The sequence below is a fragment of the Podarcis vaucheri genome, assembly GCF_965113315.1.
Source record: "Podarcis vaucheri genome assembly, chromosome: 7".
NCBI classification, from domain to species: domain Eukaryota; kingdom Metazoa; phylum Chordata; class Lepidosauria; order Squamata; family Lacertidae; genus Podarcis; species Podarcis vaucheri.
In genome coordinates, this window is record NC_138765.1 from 70,235,779 (window position 1) to 70,255,570 (window position 19,792).

Consider the following 19,792-nt stretch of genomic DNA (forward strand, 5'->3'; position numbering starts at 1 on the left):
CATGGGGCTCAAACCCACAACCCTGAGATGAAGAGATGCATGCTGAACCGACTGAACTATCTCTCTCTCATCCAAGGAAGCTGAATGTTGGAAGAGTCAGGATAGTGGTTAATTTGTTCTTTATTTCATAATGAAAACACACCACTTGATTTAAAAAACACACCCCAAAGTGATTTTTCAAAAAGATAAAATGAGAAAACCAAGATTTTTATTATTATTATTATTATTATTATTATTATTATTATTATTATTATTTACAACAGTACAGTGGTACCTGGGGTTACATACGCTTCAGGTTACAGACTCTGCTAACTCAGAAATAATACCTTGGGTTAAGAAATTTGCTTCAGGATGAGAACAGAAATCGTGCTCCGGCGGCGCAGCAGCAGCAGGAGGCCGCATTAGCTAAAGTGGTGCTTCAGGTTAAGAACAGTTTCAGGTTAAGAACGGACCTCCAGAACGAATTAAGTACTTAACCTGAGGTACCACTGTACTTTAAAACATGCAGAAGTTAAAATACTAAAACATGCAGCATATAAATCTACAGAACTCTCTTCCACAGAAGGCAGCAATGGCCATCAACGCAGATGGCTTGAAAGAGGATTAGGCAAGTGTCATGGAGGCGAGGGTTGCCAGTGGCTACATGCTAGGTAAGGGACCTTAGCCTGAAGATCCTGGAGATCTTCAGTTGATTACTGAGATAGATAGACTAGCGTGGTGACTCAGTAAAAGGCGTGTTCTTTAGCTCCTTTTTAAAAAGCTCCTCAGAACAATGAAGAGTGAAATCTTGCTTTATTTTTAAGGGGAAACACCACGGCTCTGAGCAGAGCATCCAATTTGAATTCAGAAGGTCCCAGGTTTCATACTCGACATCTCCAAGTAGAGCTGAGAGAGCCCCCTTTTTGAAACCCCAGAAAGCTGCTGCCAGCTAGATGGAGCAAAGGTCTGACTCAGTACAGTGGTACCTCGGGTTAAGTACTTAATTCGTTCCGGAGGTCCGTACTTAACCTGAAACTGTTCTTAACCTGAAGCACCACTTTAGCTAATGGGGCCTCCTGCTGCCGCCGGAGCCTGATTTCTGTTCTCATCCTGAAGCAAAGTTCTTAACCTGAAGCACTATTTCTGGGTTAACGGAGTCTGTAACCTGAAGCGTATGTAACCTGAGGTAACACTCTATAAGGCTGCTTCTGAAATCCCCATGTTTCTCAGTTCCCTGGGCTCCAATGCCTTCAGCAGAAATGCTGGAGGCGTCAATGTGGGGTTTTCGTGGAGGCAGCAGTTTGTGGAAGGCTCAGCCAGATTCAGCGAGCAGATCACACACAATTCCTGCCCCTTACACAGAAGTAGAGATGAATGGTCTTTCCCACCACCTCCAGTTCCATGCTTATCTTTCCTTTCACTTGTTTTGCTCTGCTTTCCATTCCTCACAAATTTCAGTTTCACTAGAAAGGCAATTCAGGAATGTGAAGAAAGTGCACTTTGCCCATGCCCATGCCCATGCCCCTTCTCCCTTCTCCTTCTTCTAAAGAAATCCCGTTCTTTATAGGACAGGAATTTGCACTTCCAATCTTAGCTGTTGCCAATTAAAGTTCAAGCTGAGTCGTTGCCCTCCAGGTTTTCCGAGGCGCTGCCTTTTTGGTGCAGAAAACCCTCCTGTAAACGAACACACAAGTGGCGAGAGCATTACAGATAGGTCACTTCTGTTATTTTGGTCCTGGGTTGCACATTATCTAATGATTTCAGCCCAGAGGGCACAGTCACATGCTTGTGCTGTGCAAATCTCCTCCCCTCACTTTTTTTGTGTGGCCTTGTTTGAAGGACACTGAACACTGTGTTGCCCACCCAGTGTTGGCGGGGCTGTCCATAGCTTCCAAAACTCCCTTTTGGAAGACCGTGATTCTGTGGCGTGCAGAGCTAGTAGAAGCTTTGTTGAGGCCCTGGGACAAGATGGTGGTCATGTGTTTCCATTTCTGTGAGGCCACACATGACCCTGCTATCACGGTCCATATAGTCAGCTGTTCCAGCCCTATTTAGAAGTGTTATTTGTGCATTCTCCTAATGGCATAGAATCATAGAACTGTAGAGTTGGATGCAGGAATCCCAGCTGAAGAATCCCTGACAGGTGGCCATCCAACTTCAGACCCCCCCCCAAGTGTTCCGATTCCTAGGGACAGTCCCAGAATCACAGAAGCCATCTTGGTTTCTGATTTGATTCCAGAAGCTCCGGTTTTTGGTGCCCCTATTTCTACTAAAGAAATATTGGAGGATATGGAATAGGACATCCTTCTTTTTGCTGGAGAAATGTTGGAGGGGATAGAATAAGATGTCCCTATTTTCATTGGAGGGGATGGAACAGGATGTCTTATTTTTACCTGAGAAATGGAGGGGATGGTAATAGGACATCCCTATTTTTCACCTGGGACGCGGGTGGCGCTGTGGGTTAAACCACAGAGCCTAGGACTTGTCGATCAGAAGGTTGGCAGTTTGAATCCCCGCGATGGGGTGAGCTCCCATTGCTTGGTCCTTGCTTCTGGCAACCTAGCAGTTCGAAAGCACGTCAAAGTGCAAGTAGATAAATAGGCACCGCTCCGGTGGGGAGGTAAACGGCGTTTCCGTGCGCTGCTCTGGTTCGCCAGAAGCGGCATAGTCATGCTGACCACATGACCCGGAAGTTGTACGCCGGCTTCCTCAGCCAATAAAGCGAGATGAGGCCGCAACCCCAGAATCGGTCACGACTGGATCTAATGGTCAGGGGTCCCTTTACCCTTTACCTTATTTTTCACCTGAGAAATGTTGGAGTGGGTAGAGAAGGACGTCCCTACTTTCATGGAAGGGGGATAGTATTAGGATGTCCCTATTTTCACCAGAGAAATGTTGAAGGTGATGCAACTTCTGTTTAAAAACCTCCAATGAAGGAGATTTCAGCACTTTCCAGTGTCAAATGCTGTTCTCCAGGCCTCACTCTCTGGCCATTGGGATTGTCCCCAGGCACCACCCTCTCTGGAGCCCCGCCCTCTCTTCCCAGGCTCCGCCTCCTCACTGGCCCTGCTTTACATCCTTCTTGAGTATTTTTACGTGGGTGGAATGTGTCCTTGAACTCTCAACAGGCTTCTTCCTTGCCTGAACAGAGGGTAGAGAAGAGGCTGTGAGTTGGCATCACTCCACCCACTTTGGCCTAACCCCACCACTGGCATGTGGCCCTTGGAGGTGTTTCCAAAAAGGAATGGGCCCTTGAGCTAAAGAAAGTTTCCCTGCTTGTGAGGCTTATTGCAGTGAAATACTGTACGATCGCTCTTGTATGCTTTGGATTTTATCATTACCGTTGGCTGCATTTCTAAGTGAGCTGGACTGGGATTTGTAACATGTGTCGCAAAGCCTCTTTGTAGAGGGCTTCCTCAAAAAGCGGATTATATATCCCTCACTTTTTTTTAAAAAAAAAGAGAGAGAAATAAATGAAGGTTGCTTTTCCTGCACTTGTTTTCACCAATGTGCACAATGTGTGATGCGAAGTTTGTGGGTGCAAGCGAGCTGACAGACCTGCAAGCTGTTTGTTTTTATTTATGCGCGTATTTTTAGATTAAATTTCTATACTGCTCTTCATCCGAGAACCACAATACAAGACCACAAAGTTATATAACATAGTCAAAACACAAAAATCCCCACCCCCAGTATTTATTTTGTTTGCAAAGTGTTCAGTGGCACAGGAGACCTAATGAGATCCACTAGGCCTCTCCATTTGGTTTGTGGAGCCATTTTGGATGGGCCAGTTAAAAGTGTGCTTGAGGCAAAACAAGGGGTTGCTGTAGCACTCAGGGGACCAACTTGGACTCTTGACTGTGGGTGACAGGATGCCATGACATTGTGCTGCGTGTGGGCGTGCAAGTGCCATTTTTAAAAAAACTGGTCTGGGCCTGTGCTTCTGGGACCTGTGCTTCCACCGCAGGGTCTCAGAGGCCCCAAGGCAGATGCTATTTCATGGTGAGGTGGAAAGTGGGGGGGGGGGTATCAGCAGCAGGGTAGCAGTGGGATGGCATGTGGCAGGGGTGGTGGGAATACATGGCAGCAGTGGCGAATTGGAGCGACCAAAGATTGTGGGTGCCCGGGCCCCCAGGGCTCCCTGCAGTTGGGGCCATTGGTAGGATTGTTCATGGGTACCCCCAATCTAGAGTGGCCCTCAAACTCTGGGGCTGACCTAGATAAGAGCACTGAATTGATAGAATCACGGAATTGTAGAGTGGGAAGGGGCCGCCAACGGTCGTCTAGTCCAACCCCATGCAATGCAAGAATTGCAGCTAGAGAATCCCTGGCAGGTGGCAATCCATCTGCTGTTTGAAAACCATTGATAGAGAGTCCATCACCTTCTGAGGTACAGTAGTACCTTGGTTCTCAAACGCCGAAAACCTGGAAGTAGGTGTCCCGGTTTTCGAAAGTTTTTCGGAACCCAAACGTCTGATGCAGCTTGCGGCTATTGTTTCCAGGATCCCTGCACCAATCAGAAGCTGCGCCTTGGTTTCTGAACATTTTGGAAGTCAAACAGACTTCTGGAATGGATTACGTTTGAGAACCAAGGTACCACTGTATTTGGCACTTTCGTTTTTGCTATTTGTTTTGCTATTTGTTTTTGAGGCTTTTTCGGTTAATTTGTTTTTGTGTCTGGATGGAACCCAGTTCAGCTACTGATTGATTGATTGTGTGACTGCGGAAATGGATAAAAGCCCCCCATCCAAACAATGACTAACATCAGTGCAAGTAAGAAAAAAAAATAATTTTAATTTTTATAATCTACAATACTGTCTTATTTATTTTATAGTACAGTACATTGATTATTGCTTTCATTTTATGGATCAATGGTCTCGTTAGAGAGTAAAATTCATGTTAAATTGCTGTTTTAGTGATTGCTTTTAAAAGTCTGGAACAGATCAATCTGTTTTGCATTACTTCCTATGGGAAAGCACGCCTTGGTTTTGGAACAGACTTCCGGAACGGATTAAGTTTGCGAACCAAGGTACCACTGTAGTCTGTTCCACTATCCAACAGCTCTTAACTATCAGAAAATTATTCGCAATCTTCTTTCTCGTAATTTGAATCCATTTGTTTGGGTCTGCTGCCCCCCCAAGCAGCAGGAAACAGTGTAACTGATTGTTCGCATGCTCATGTTGTTGGGGAAAGGGAGAAAGAGGTGAGACCTGTCCACCCCAGTACCATATGTTTAATCTGGTTTTAAGCATGGCTGAGCATGTGGTCAGGGAGTGAGGAAAGAGGGCAGCTCTGTGCCTCCTCTTTCTCCCACAAAGCACAAAGACAGAATCATAGAATTATGCAGTTCATCAAATTCCCTGCTATACAGGAATCACCACTAAAGAAGCCCTGACATATGGTTTATTAATTCAATGAGTTTACTTTGAGTAGGACTTAGTTGACTGCAACTTTCGCTGTACTGCTCCCCCCCCCTTTTTAAAGGTAATACAGTGGTACCTTGGGCTAAGTACTTAATTTGTTCCGGAGGTCTGTACTTAACCTGAAACTGTTCTTAACCTGAAGCACCACTTTAGCTAATGGGGCCTCCTGCTGCTGCCGAGCCGCTGGAGCATGATTTCTGTTCTCATCCTGAAGCAAAGTTCTTAACCTGAAGCACTATTTCTGGGTTAGCGGCATCTGTAACCTGAAGCGTATGTAACCTGATGCGTATGTAACCCGAGGTACCACTGTACTTTAGTAAAGGGATTGATTTGTGAATCTCTCCAGACTGGACTTTGTTTCTGCTGGCACTTCATTTTGTTTACAAATTCTTAAGACCGGTTCCAAAGTTTTATGCTAACTTGTGGTGCATCTATGGGAAATACAGGTTTCCGTAATGCATTTTGGGGGTCTCTGGAGAAGTAAATAAAAAGCAATGAAATGAAAAGAAAAGAAAAGCAGAACAATGTAATCACTTCAGAAATCATCCTGGTGAGTTTGCAACTCTAAAATCCGGATAGCAATTTAGAGGAGGAAAATGAAGCATCCTTAAGAATGTAAGATGAGCCTGCCGGATCAGGCCCATCTGGTCCAGCTTCCTGTTCTCACAGTGGCCAATCAGATGCCTGGCAAACTTTCCCCTCTTGCGGTTTCCATCCTTAGCTTTATGCCCTTGTGTTGGCTCTAAAGGAAAGAGGAAGTCTTTTCTTCTGCCCTTGGAGAACTGGCCCCCATCAATTTGGAAAGCGGGCGACTTTCTGTCCCATGTAACGTTTCACGAATCTGTCCGCCCAGGAAATGTCATTATTAACTCCAGGATAGTGTGGCTTCGCTTCAAAGGGTCTCCCAAATCCCGGTGTCTCTGCAGTGGCTGAAACGTCATGTCCCAGATGCTTTACTTAGCCAGCACCAAAATTCCTTGTAATTAGATTTTCAGGACCTTTGCTAGAGTTGCAATACAAACTGCAACTGTTTGAAATTTGAGGCTGGGACTGGGGGTGATGCCAAAATTCCGGGAGGTAGGAGACCCAAATGCATGCAGCTAATTGGAAAAAAATTGAAAGAAGTATGTGACCTCTACCACCAGGAACGGTTCTGAAATGCTCGGCTGAATCACTCGCTGGATTTGGGAGTAACTGGGCTTCTTTCTTAAGTTGAACCAATGCACTGAAAAAGTATTCATTTTACACACACACACACACCCATGAATGGGTGTCTGATGGCAAGGCAAGAGGGCAGGAGGGGAGAGATACAGGCTCCTTCCAAACCACATGTTTAACTAGAGAGGGTTATTAATGCAATTAAAACCCATTTGATGCATATTTAAAGCACATGACTTACCCCATAGAATCCTGTAATCTGTAGTCTGTTAAGGGTGCTGGGAATTGTAATTCTGTGAGGGGGAAGCTACTGATCCCAGTACTCATTAGGATAAATCACATGCTTTAAATGTGTGTTGAAGGGGCTTAAAATACCTTTAATATCTTTAAAAGGGTAAAGGGACCCCTGACCATTAGGTCCAGTCGTGACCAACTCTGGGGTTGTGGCACTCATCTCGCTTTATTGGCCAAGGGAGCCGGTGTACAGCTTCTGGGTCATGTGGCCAGCATGACTAAGCCGCTTCTGGCGAACCAGAGTAGTGCACGGAAACGCCGTTTACCTTCCTTGCACTTTGACGTGCTTTCAAACTGCTAGGTGGGCAGGAGCAGGGACAGAGCAACGGGAGCTCACCCCATCGCAGGGATTAGAACCACCAACCTTCTGATCGGCAAGTCCTAGGCTCTGTGGTTTAACCCAAAGCGCCACCCGTGTCCCTCTAAATGGGTATTAAGCTCTAATTAAACACTGTGCAAGGCTCCCGAATTGGTTTGGGGCCTAGATATGGGTTGCGTCAGGGCCACTCTAAAGCCATAGGGGTTTTTTTTGTGGGGGAGGAGAGGACTTCCATATTTTCACAAACATGTGCATTTCTATGCATGCTTTACCCTAGTGCAGGGGTGGAGGAAGGGGGGACGGTGGGGGCAGTCCGCCCTGGCTGCCCTCACTGAGGGGGGTGACATTCGGCGCACTGCCCACCTACGACTCCCAAGCCTACCTCGAGCCATCGGGGGAAGGGGCGGAGCTGTGCCACCTTACCGGCAGCCTTCCCCCTTCACTTTGACAGCTCGGGGGGGGGGCTTGGGAGTCGCAGGTGGGTGGCACACCATTGGCCCCTGCTTCCAGGCTGCTTCCTGTGGAGGGGGGAAGCCTCCCCAGAGCTGTCAAAAAGAAGAGGGAAGGGAGGAAGGCTGCTGGCAAAGTGGTGTGGCTCATCCCACCCCACCCAGGAAGCAGCCTGCCATGGGCTGCTCGCTCCACCCCAAATGGGCGTCTCGTCCCCTGGGATGCTTGCTGTGGGTGCCACCCCCCTGGGATGCTTGCCCCGCCCCATGGCCTCACCCCTAGGTGCACATCATGTGCGCCGCTCTGGGTGCCAGAGCAGCTAGCTCCGCCTCTGCCCTTGTGTATTCATTATTTGACTGGAGAACCACATTGCAAAATTTGGAGAAGTGTTAATTTCAAAGGATGGCTGTGGTTTGGTTCCTGTATTGTTTCAGAAAGTGTGAATTACGTAAGTTTGGCTCTCCCACCCATCACTACTTGGAATGGAGGCCAGATTACTTCACATTCTATTACTCCCAAGGTGTGTCAGGAAGCAGGCGTGCCAGCTAGGAGGGCTGAGACAATTTGCCCCACCCCCCATCATAAGAAGAGCGCTGGACCCCCTCAATATTGAGTGGTAATGTCATGTGTGCCACGTCAGCAAGTCACATGACTTGGGCCCCCTCTATAGCGGGGGCAAGTCGGCTCCTCTGCTGGGAATGCACCCAATAGGAAGCTCTTTCCATAGCTTCCCGTCAATGGCAGGGGCAATGGGCCTCCGGAGGCAATGTGCCAATTTGATTATTTCTGCAGATAGGAAGAGTGAAGCTGAAACCCCAATAAACTCCAGCAGCATCTGTCAGCAAAGCAGGCGGCTAAGCTGAGGCAGCATCTGCCTTATGTTCTTCTGATCCCTCTGGTTGTCCTTGGGATTGGGCAAGAGCATGAGGTCTGACACCACTCCTGCTACCATAGGATGCTCTGCGCAATCAGGAAAGGCGATCAGTGGCAGAGGAGATGCTCTATAGGCAGAAGATCTTTCATTCAATCCTTGGTTTTGCTAGCTAATATTACCAGCTAATATTACTCCAACATTTCTCTGATGAAAATAGGGATGGATGGCAGGGGGATGCGGGTGGCGCTGTGGGTTAAACCACAGAGCCAAGGACTTGCCGATCAGAAGGCTGGCGGTTTGAATCCCCGCGACGGGGTGAGCCCCCATTTCTCGGTCCCTGCTCCTGCCATCCTAGCAGTTCGAAAGCATGTCAAAGTGCAAGTAGATAAAAAGGTACCGCTCCAGCGGGAAGGTAAATGGTGTTTCTGTGCGTTGCTCTGGTTCGCCAGAAGCGGCTTAGTCATGCCACATGACCCGGGAGCTGTACGCCGGCTCCCTCAGCCAATAAAGCGAGATGAGCACCGCAACCCCAGAGTCAGTCACAACTGGACCTAATGATCAGGGGTCCCTTTACCTTTACCTTTATTCTTCTTCTTCTTCAACAACAACAATTTTATTATTTATACCCTGCCTATCTGACTAGGTTACCCTAGCCACTCTGGGCAGCTTCCAACATATATAAAAACATTCAATATTTAAAAACTTCGCTATACAAGGCTGCCTTCAGATGGCTTTGTTGTTGTTTAGTCATTTAGTCGTGTCCGACTCTCCATGACCCCATGGACCAGAGCACGCCAGGTACTCCTGTCTTCCACTTCCTCCCGCAGTTTGGTCAAACTCATGCTGGTAGCTTCGAACACTGTCCAACCATCTCGTCCTCTGTCACCCCCTTCTCCTTGTGCCCTCAATCTTTCCCAACATCAGGGTCTTTTCCAGGGAGTTTTCTCTTCTCATGAGGTGGCCAAAGTACTGGAGCCTCAGCTTCAGGATCTGTCCTTCCAGTGAGCACTCAGGGCTGATTTCTTTAAGAATGGATAGGTTTGACCTTCTTGCAGTTCATGGGACTCTCAATAGTCTCCTCCAGCACCATAATTCAAAAGCATCAGTTCTTCGGCAATCAGCCTTCTTTATGGTCCAGCTCTCACTTCCATACATCACTACTGGGAAACCATAGCTTTAACTATACGGACCTTTGTTGGCAAGGTGATGTCTCTGATGGCTTGGGGGGTTGGATAACTTCATACCCTCCAGCATTTCTCCGATGAAAATAGGGACATCCTAAGGAAAAGAGGGACATTCTGGGATCAAATCAGAAACTGGGATGGCTTCTGCAAATCTCGAACTGTCCCTTGGAGGGTCTGTACCAGTCACATATCACAGCAACGTTGAGAGACTTGCACTGGTTGACTGATAAGACACTGAGCCTGTATCAAGGTCTTGTTACTTACACATGAAGCCTTAAACAAAGGCAGACCTCCCCTCTGTTGCTTGGTAAGGACTCTGGGATCAACAAAGGGAACCTGGTTGGTCTTGTCATGAAATGATGATCATCAGCTTGTGGTTACACAGAGGCAGGCTTTTCCCCTGGTAGCACCAATGCAATGGAGTGTACTCCCTTCTCAGATACAAGAGGCCCCATTAGTATTGGAATTCCACCAGCTTCTGAAGACACACCTGTTTACAGAGGCATCCCCCCGATCACACACAAGAAAGGACCAAACATTAGGAAGAACTTTATGACAGTAAGAGCTATTCAACAGTGGAGCGGCTCGCTCAGAAGGTGGTAAGACTCTCCTTCATTGGAGGTTTTCAATCAGAGAGAGGTTGGATGGTCATCTGTCAGTCATAATTCCTACAATGCTGGGGTTTGGACTAAATGACCCCCAGGGTCCCTTCCAACTTTACAATTCTTTTGGTTTTTCACAATTTATATAAACACAGACAATACGCAATACAAACATACAAACACGAAAACAAACATGTATAATTTCATATCCTTTTTTTCTTAAAACCTATTTCACCGACCTCCCCATACCTCCCCTTTCTGCATTCCAATTCCCAAATTTATTTCAGCAAATCCTCCCCCTTAATTTTATCTAATTGTCTGATTGTTTCCTTTTCTTTTCTTCTACTTAATCTTTACAGCTGTAATCCACTTACTTTTTATAACCATAACATTTTAGTACTCATTAATTTTACAATATTTCTTAAGATAAATTTTAAATTTCTTCCAATCTTCTTCTGCTGTCTCTTTCCCCTGATCTCGGATTCTGCGAGTCATCTCAGCCAAAGCCATATAGTCCATCCCAACTTTACAATTCTATGATTAGGATCCATCCTGACTCTCTTGTTTACACCTCTATGTTGTTTTCATTTTCTTTCAGTTGTGAGTGCTTATATTTTAATGTTTGAGTAACTGTTTTTTTATACTTTCTAAACTGCTCACCATCCTACTTAGTCATTAAGTGGAATAACTATTTCATGCATTTCGTTCTATCCACCTTTTCCTCCAATTAACTCAAGGTTGTACCCATGCTTCTCCCCATCTGTGAGGTTGTTTAGGCTGAGAGGCAGTGACTGGACCCCAAGCTTCATGGCTGAGAGGAGATTTGGACATCTGGTCTCCAAGGTCCTAGCAAAACACTCTAACCTCTATACCACAGTGGCTCTCCATAATAATAATAGTAGTAATTATCATCATCATCATCATCATCACCATCAGGGTTTGAATGGTCCCTAAGCAAAGTGTTCTCATCAAGTGGTTTCTCTCCTTCATTGTCAGGGGAGCACAACTGCAATTTGGGAGTCTAACTGCTATTCTGTTGTGATTCATTGCCCATTATGGGCATTGAAAATGGCAGACAGACCCAGTACCAACCATCTTGTTTGAAAATAGTGCCCAGAGTCCAAACACCAACAAAGACCACTGTCCCACCTTGGGAATCCTCATGCCAAGTTGGGTGGTGATATCTCTAGAGGCAGACAAACATAGAGAGAACATACAAACCATCTCCCAAAATATAGAGTAGATGACACACGACCACCCTACCTCTGCCAGAAAAGTGGGCAGGATGGGTCCAATGAGTCCTTCTCTGGCTTTGGTTGGAATGGAAGCTGAAGAAGAACCCAGAGAGGGGAAGGATAGCACTGGGTTTGGGATAAGGCTGAGCATCACCAGCTGGGCAACTTCATATTGCAAAGTAGCTCTTGCCCCCAATCTGTCTCTTCACTCGCAAGGGGAGAGGCTTGCACATGGATTGAGCATTGACCCTGGGGATTGCATGCCGCTCCCTGATCTGGGTGAATTTCTGCCCTCTCCTCAGGGAACTGGATTTTTTCCAGGCCTCCTGTCTCCTGTTCTACGATTAATCTCAGAGTGATCCGTCTCCTCTCTGCTGTAACTCCGGTCTTCCTGTTCATTTTAATCTGCAATATGCTGCAGTGATTCACTTCTGGTTAAATCTCTAATTAAATGCTCATATCTCTCTCTCTCTCTCTCTCTCTCTCTCTCTCTCTCTCTGTGTGTGTGTGTGTGTGTGTGTGTGTGTGCGCCTCCTAGTCTTTTTAAACACAAGGGTTGCTTTAGCCTGTGATCCTAGGCACACTTACTTGGGCTCACCCACTCTCCCGTTTCTCCTGTGCCTAGAAAGCATGAGTCTGAGCAGTTTTCTGCTTGTCGCACACTTTAACGGCACCAATCCATGTAAAACTCTATTGACTTTTGCTCCGATTCAGTAGCAAAGATCAGGTTTTCCCAGGAGAAAGGAGCAGGACATGTGGAAGTCTAGATGAGCCCTAATGTCACTTCCAAAACCATAAATTGAAAATGTATTTAAAGCACGCAGCTTCTTCTCAAAAGAAATAAAACCTTGGGACATATGTAGCTTGTGGTGGCAGGGAAGAAGATCAGAGATCCAACATATTCTATGGGCTCTGCCGGTTTTAACAACAACAACACAATCCTCTACTGCTGCTGTTCCTTAAAAATAAAAAAAACCCAGAGTTGTTCAGTGCTCCACAGGCAACACTTTGGACAGCCTCACTTCTTGCAAGGCCCATGGATTAAGTGATCGTCCACACTTCCACTTCTATGCCTGGAAACTAAAAAATGGATTGGCGTTTGTTTCAATTCAGTGGTAAACAACAGATCTTCTCAGGGGGAAGTAATGGGAGAAGCAGAAGCGTGTATGAGCTCCTAGAGCAGGCATATCCAAAGTCCGTTTTGGAGACCTAATCCGGCCTGTCGCCTGGTTTAATCCAGCCTCTGTGGCAGTTTATTTCCTGGGGTAAAATCTTAAAAGAAGCTCAACAACTTTGGTTGGCCCCCACGGCCCTTCACTTCATCAAATCTGGCCCTCTTTGAAAAAAGTTTGGACACGACTGTCCTAGAGAAACATAGATATATAGAGGAAATTGTAGAGTTGTTCTTTACAGAGAGAAAAATGAGAGTGGAAGAGTGGCAGGAGGTTTAGAGGTTGCATAGCTCAGTTGGCTAGAGTGATGCACCGATTATGCCGAGGTTGCAGGTTTGATCCCTGTATGGGAAAGCTGCCTATTCCTGCACTGCAGTGGGGTGGACTAGATGATCGTCAAGGTCCCTTCCAACTCTATGATTCTAGAGGTTTGGGTGGGGACTGATCCAATTGCAGGGGTATTGTCATGGCACTTCATCTCAAGGGGCGGGGGTACAGAAGTCTCCCAGATCAACTTGATTTGCCTCGTTATTTGGCCTTCACACTGAACTAAAAAAACCAAAACCAAAAAAACAAAATAAAATAAAGCCCAATTTACAAACATGCTAAATGGATTGGATATGCTTACAAAAGTTATATTTCTGTATTGCTATATGGATGATTTCATCTTACCATCAAAAATCTTTGCCTTCCTTGAATGAGCTGCCATGCTTCATTTTGCATGGAAGAGTCACATTTATAACTGGATAAATAATAACATTGCTACTTTTTTTGGAAAAAAATTCTCCTTCTTCCCCCTCTCTCTCTCTCCATGCAGGTCTCGATGAAATCCAGTGTACTGTCCCTGTGGAAGAAATCACCATCTTTCTCAGTGAATTATCAGAGGCCAGTTTCAGGGACTGCAAATTTAGTTTGTCACTCACAGACCTTATAATCATAATCTTCTCTGGCGTCGCCGTCTCCATCGCTGCTATCGTGTCAAGCTTCGTTTTGGCGCTGATTGTGAACTGCTTCCAAAGATGTGCACCCAGTAAGGATGATGATGAAGATGAAGATGATGATGACTGAACCCCCTTCTCTTGGCGTGTCACGGAATAAGTCCAAAGACCAGGGTAGGAAGAGACAAGAACCATTTAAAAGGGCATCACAACTAAACAAATGTCTAAGGGCTCAGTACTCCTATCAAAGTCTCAATGGTATTTCCCCATTTATATATCCCTGGGAAATGCTTTAAGTTTTATGGAACCTTTCCTGGTTAGGTCTCTTGATCCAATCCAGAGTTTAAAATTAATCTTAAAATAGATATACTAGGAGGGAAGAAAATAAAGAAGATCAGAGATCGCCAATATTGGAGAAGGCTAGGATTTCGTTCTGGCCTCTCTCTCTCTCTGGGTTTTATTTTTTAATAGTCTTTATTTTAGAATTTTTTCACAATGTTTTTAAAGGAATAAAGACAGCCATCTGTTGGAGATGTTCCAGTTCTGGATTTCCTGCATCAAACAGTTAGCCCTGATGACCTTCAAAAGATCCTCTAGCTCTGAGTTTCTATCATTCTATGATTATGTGAGATGCAATTTCAGATAGCAGAGTTATTTCGATTAGCAGATGAGCAGCAAGGAAGAGAAGTAAAACATTATTAGCCCAGCTGCACTGTAAATCACAGTGTGTTCCTGGTATGGAAGGAAGCCTTCTTATGGATACCTGCATCATTGTTCTCATGAAGTTTATTTCCTCCACCTGTTTCAAAATTTACATGTGTATCAAAGTGTTTCATCCCTTGGTGTCTGAGGAAACATTAAGCTCTGCTGACCCTGCAGAATCACAGAAAGGAAAAGCATGTTTTCTTGGTTTTGGGGCACCCGACCTCTTGCTTGCAGCAAGATCACATTTGGGATGCATTTGGACAAACAACAGAAAGTCTTGCTGGGCCTGGGGCTCGTCCGCACTTCTGCTTGTCCTGTACCCAGAAAACACGGGTCTGAGTAGTTTTCTGCTTGAACCACACTTTCTAGGCATGGGTCTGAGTGGTTTTCCTCTTGCCCCATTCCTTTCTAAGGGAAAGCCTGCTCTTTACTGCTCAATCGGAGCAAATGTCAACCCAGAGAAAACCTGAATTGCTGTTTGCTCCGATTGAGCACTAAAGAGTTGTCCCCCCCCAAGGGGAAGCAGTGGGACAAGAGGAAGTGTGGAATAAGCCCACTAAATCAATCCCTCTTCACAGTGAACTCTAGAAATTGTAGCTCTGGGAGGAGAATAGGGTTCTCCTAATGACCCTCAGCACAGTTAATGAACTACAGCTCCCAGAATTCTTTGGAGGGAGTTATGATAGCTTAACATGAATGTGGCCCGAATACACCGACAGCCTCTGTCACTCTGCTTTTTCAAAAAACACCCTCTTTCTGAATCATAGTCATAGCACTGTGCAGGCACCATTTGCTGTAGTATTCTGATCCTTCATACCCTGCGTATCATTAATGATAAAACACAGCAAAGAAAAAGCATCCCTGATATGACTGTACATTCAGCACAATGAGATCTGTTTGCATGTCTGCCTCAATAAAATGCCACACAAGAAGCGTCACGGTCACATCAACATGGTTTCTTGTGGGGGGAAGGACTAGTATTAAAAAAAAAAAATACAGTCAATGCACACGATACGATATCTTTATTGTCATTGTCCCATGCAGAACAATGAAATTGAAAAACTACATAAAACATTCAAAAACCCCTAAAAACTTTGAAACCCCATTTTTAAATGCACTATACTATAGAGACCCCTTATGCTGCATTTAGAACCAGAATTGCATTTGTGTAGAAACTGTTTCTCAGACGGCTAGTCCTGGCCTTTATAACCCTATACCTTCTTCCAGAAGGCAGGAGCTGAAAGAGATCATTTCCGGGGTGCGTATTATCCTGCGCTATCTCTGCTGCTTTCTTATGGCACCTGGCAGCATAGATTTGATCTGAGGTGGGAAGAGTGCACCCAATTATTCTCTCTGCAGTCTTTACAACCCTGGATAGCATTGTGAATAAGTAATGTATAAAGCTGAAGAGAACTGTGCATGGTTCAGTTTCATAAACAGGGAATACTCCTAGCTAAATGAGAGTTCGGGAGGGGAGGAAAGGAGGGCAAATCAAGCTGAGGAATTCTTAACTCCATGAGATACTCCAACAGTTCAAAATGAAAATTTATTATATTTATTTAGAACGTTTCCATCCTGCTCTTTGCTGTAACATTGTTGATTGATTGCATTCATGCCCCCACCTTTCCTCCCAGGAGCTCAAGATGGGGCGCATCATTCTCCCCTGACCCACTTTATCATCACAACAACCCTGAGAGATCGGTTAGGCCGAGGGACGGGAACTGGCCTGAGCTTAACCCAGTGAGTTTTCTTGGCTGAGAAGGCATTGCGAAGTGGTCACACTGTCAGGAAATGCAGAAGTCATCCAGCATCCCAAACTAACCACCCAACGAAAGAGAGCAGGTCTCAAGATGCAGTGGTTAGAGTGTTGCCCCAGGACCAGGGAGACCAGGGTTCAATTCCTTATTTGACCATCAAGCCCACTGGGCGGTTTCACTGCCTCTCAGTCTAATTGCAAAGGGTTGTTCTGAGGATTACACCGGGGGGAGGAAAATTGTGTATGTCACCTTGAGCTCTTTGGAGGAAAAGTGAGGTAGAAATGAAACTATGATGATGACGACAGAAAATAAATAAAGTAAAACTCGGTACACATACAGAGAGACAAATTTCGACTGTGTGTCATCCATGCAGGAGATCTATGTCTCTGTTCACAGAAGAAATACTTTGAAACAGATTTTATTACAAGTTATGTTTCATTAAGTTGTAATTGCTTGCTTGTGTTTTTTTTTTAAAAAAAATACTGCAGCAAGGTCACTTTTTTTAAGGAGAAATTATTTTAGTAATTTAGAAAATACTATATATCTGTAGCTTAAAAGAATATCTTGCAAAACAGGGTGGGTGGGTTATAACTTTAGGACAATCAGAGAAGAGTTGGAAAGCCAAATCTCTCTCTTTTTAATTTTTGCTTTACTATTTTTGCTTTATTTCTGGACTCTCTGGTGTGTTATGATTGTGATCATGATAAAATTTGGCCATCTGCTATCAACATGATACATCTCTTATTTCTTGACGTTTAATTTTGTTTGGGGGCTGAAGGCTTCTTTGTAAATGGAAGCCACTTCATGTGGACTGGAAGCCTTGCCTTCCAAACTATGATGAGCACTTTCTATATGCTCAGTTCTACTGTCTTTCAGTGTTATTTGTTCTCGTATTGTAGATGAGAGGACTAGCACTGAAAATGCAAACCTGGATGTAGCAAATTGGCCAGCAGCCCCTTCCACACTGACTAGGAATTTGCCCCATTGAACTTTGCAGGGCTTACTTATGAGTAAAGCTGCAAAAGATTGTGCAGCTAACTCCCCAGTGTGCATTTATTGTTAAGTCCATTCTCCACACCATCATCACACAGAAAAACTGTTATCATTTTAGAGCAGTGGAGAGAATAGGCCTAATGTGGCCCTCAAGCTTCTTCATCTGGCTCTTAGGATCCTCTATACACTGCAGCTTCAACAATCCTTGAGTGATTTTGCCTGGTGGGAATGTATCCTTGATAAATGCCTCTTGCTTGTCTGGTTAGAGAGGGGCATATGAGTGAGGTTAGAAACTAGCCTAACTATAAAGGTAAAGGTACCCCTGCCCGAACGGGCCAGTCTTGACAGACTGTGGGGTTTGTGCGCCCATCTCACATCTATTGGCTGGGGGCCAGCGCTGTCCGGGGACACTTCCGGGTCACGTGGCCAGCGTGACATCGCTGCTGTGGCGAGCCAGAGCCGCACACGGAACGCCGTTTACCTTCCCGCTGGTAAGCGGTACCTATTTATCTACTTGCCCCCGGGGGTGCTTTCGAACTGCTAGGTGGGCAGGCGCTGGGACCGAGCAGCGGGAGCGCACCCCGCCGCGGGGATTCGAACCGCCGACCTTTCGATCGGCAAGCCCTAGGCGTTGAGGCTTTAGCCCACAGCGCCACCCGCGTCCCTAGCCTAACTATACAAAGGTGGAATTAACATTTGATGCTCTGCCCACCTTAGCCTCTGGCCTCGCCCCTTAACTCTCACTTGGCTCCCAGAAGGTTGCCCAGATGTTCATCTGGCCCTTGAGCTAAGAAAAGCTCCTCACCCCTGTTTTAGGGTGTTCTCATTATCCAGGCAGACCCTCCAAGTGCCCCTATTTTCCAGGGGCAGTCCCAGATTTACAGAAGCCATCCCAGTTTCTGATTTGATCCCAGAATGTCCCACTTTTCCTTAGAACATCCCTATTTCCATCAGAGAAATGTTGGTGGGTTGGTGAGTTATGCAACCCCTGAACCAAGGAGATAGGTAACTATACAAACTTTAGAAGACATCTGCAGGCAGCCTGGTATAGAGAAGTTTTAAAATATGTAATGTTTTGTTATGGCTTTATATATGTTGGAAACTGCACAGAGTGGCCGGGGCAACCCAGTCAGATGGACGGGGTATAAATAATAAAGTTGTTATTGTTGTTGTTATTATTGTTGAATTACAGGGTTGCCATACGTCCTCTTTTTCCAGGACATGTCCTCTTTTTCAGGGGTAAAATATCTGTCCAGGCGGATTTTTTGAATTTGCCAAAATGTCTAGGGGTGCTGGAGCAGACTACTTTTTATGTTGCATACGCAGTACTAGGAAACCAAGTACAAAACTTAAACATACTCTGTGAGTTTTGCACAATGCAGGATATGTTTTTGCATATTTTGAAAGGACATTGCAGAATGCGCTTGCTCCCGTACCACCACCACCCTCCCCAGGTGCCGGTAAATGTGTCCTCCTTTTTTCTCTTCAAAATATGGCAACCCTAAGGATGTCGCTATTTTCACCGGAGAAATGTTGGCGGGCACCTCCAGGCATGGTCTAGGTGCGCATGAATATGCATGCATGAGTGTAATATAATTGTTTTGTCATTAAGCCAGTGTGATGGGGTAAGTCGGTGGGCAGGACTAGGCCATATATCTTCATTCATCCTTGGCCAACTCTCCATTGCTCACATGCCAGTGGTGGCCATGACCAAGAGAGATGGCATCCACCCTACATTCTTGCTGCATGGACATTTGCATGGACAGTTGGACCCAGGACACACAGAGGGACAGTCCACTCTCCTCAGCTATTCCATGCACATCAGCTGAAGAGGAGGTTTGTCACCCACTCTCTGTTCACCTAGTGATTGATCAGATGGCCGGGTAGGGTTGATTTACATCCCCAACAGGTCACTGGGCTCAGCCTACTCCAGCACTGCAACGTTCCTTCTGATTCATTTATTTTGCAGCCACCCAAACCAGTGGAGTCTTGGATGGGTGGGTTGTTTTTTATTTCATGGGGGGGTGGGATAGATCAGTCCTTTAAACTGGGGGTCAGAAACCCCTGGACTAGGGATTGGGAGCTGTTGATTCATTCATGGCTCTCTTGAACCAGATGATATGCTCTCTGTGCGTGCCTTGTAGGGACATCAGTACAAATCTCAGTCAAGGGCTCTGACAGCTTTGAAGGTCTCATCTCTCTCAGAGCTTTCCCAAGCCATGTTGTTCTTGATTTTTTTTAAAAAAATAAATACAATAATAACTTTTATCAATTCTGCAGGTGGGGTGGGGGTAAATGAAAGCAAACCACTTCACTCTGTGCGAAACAAATTTCGGGGTCAAGGATGGTTACAGCTGAATGATCTATTGTTGATGTAATCAACTGGAAGAACTGAGCAGACAAAATAGATGGTTGAGCGTTACGAATTAAGAAGCATGTTCCTTGAAGATTAAAAGTTTCCTCCCTTCCAAACCAAAAGCCATTGCTGGAATCACAAGCGAGTATATGCTGTAGATGCAGAGAGGACATTTGAAAGACTTGTAATATCCACAGAAGGACAAGGCCTATGTATAACACTCACAGTCTATAAAATTCTACTCAGCGCATAGGTGAGTTCACTTGACCCTATTAAACATCAATGGGAAGGCGATTTCAGCTATGAACTTGACCCAGGGGAAATGGAATAGACTTGGGGGGAGCTTTTAAGTTTTT

The 19,792-nt window shown here is 45.5% G+C and overlaps 1 protein-coding gene across 2 annotated transcripts in view; it reads left to right on the forward strand.

Annotated features, from left to right (window-relative positions):
* The window catches only part of LRRC38 (leucine rich repeat containing 38), an 87,613-nt gene extending 70,809 nt beyond the window's left edge, over nt 1-16,804 (forward strand). The window contains exon 3 of one of the 2 annotated variants that reach the window (XR_014221508.1): nt 13,505-13,612. Coding sequence is in view for 1 of the 2 variants with exons in the window: in XM_082230517.1 (XP_082086643.1) it covers nt 13,505-13,755 (251 nt within the window). In the remaining variant the exon portion in view is untranslated. Of the gene's footprint in view, nt 1-13,504 lie in introns of both variants that reach the window. The other variant, XM_082230517.1, reaches the window with a different exon arrangement.
* The last annotated feature ends 2,988 nt before the right edge of the window (nt 16,805-19,792 follow it).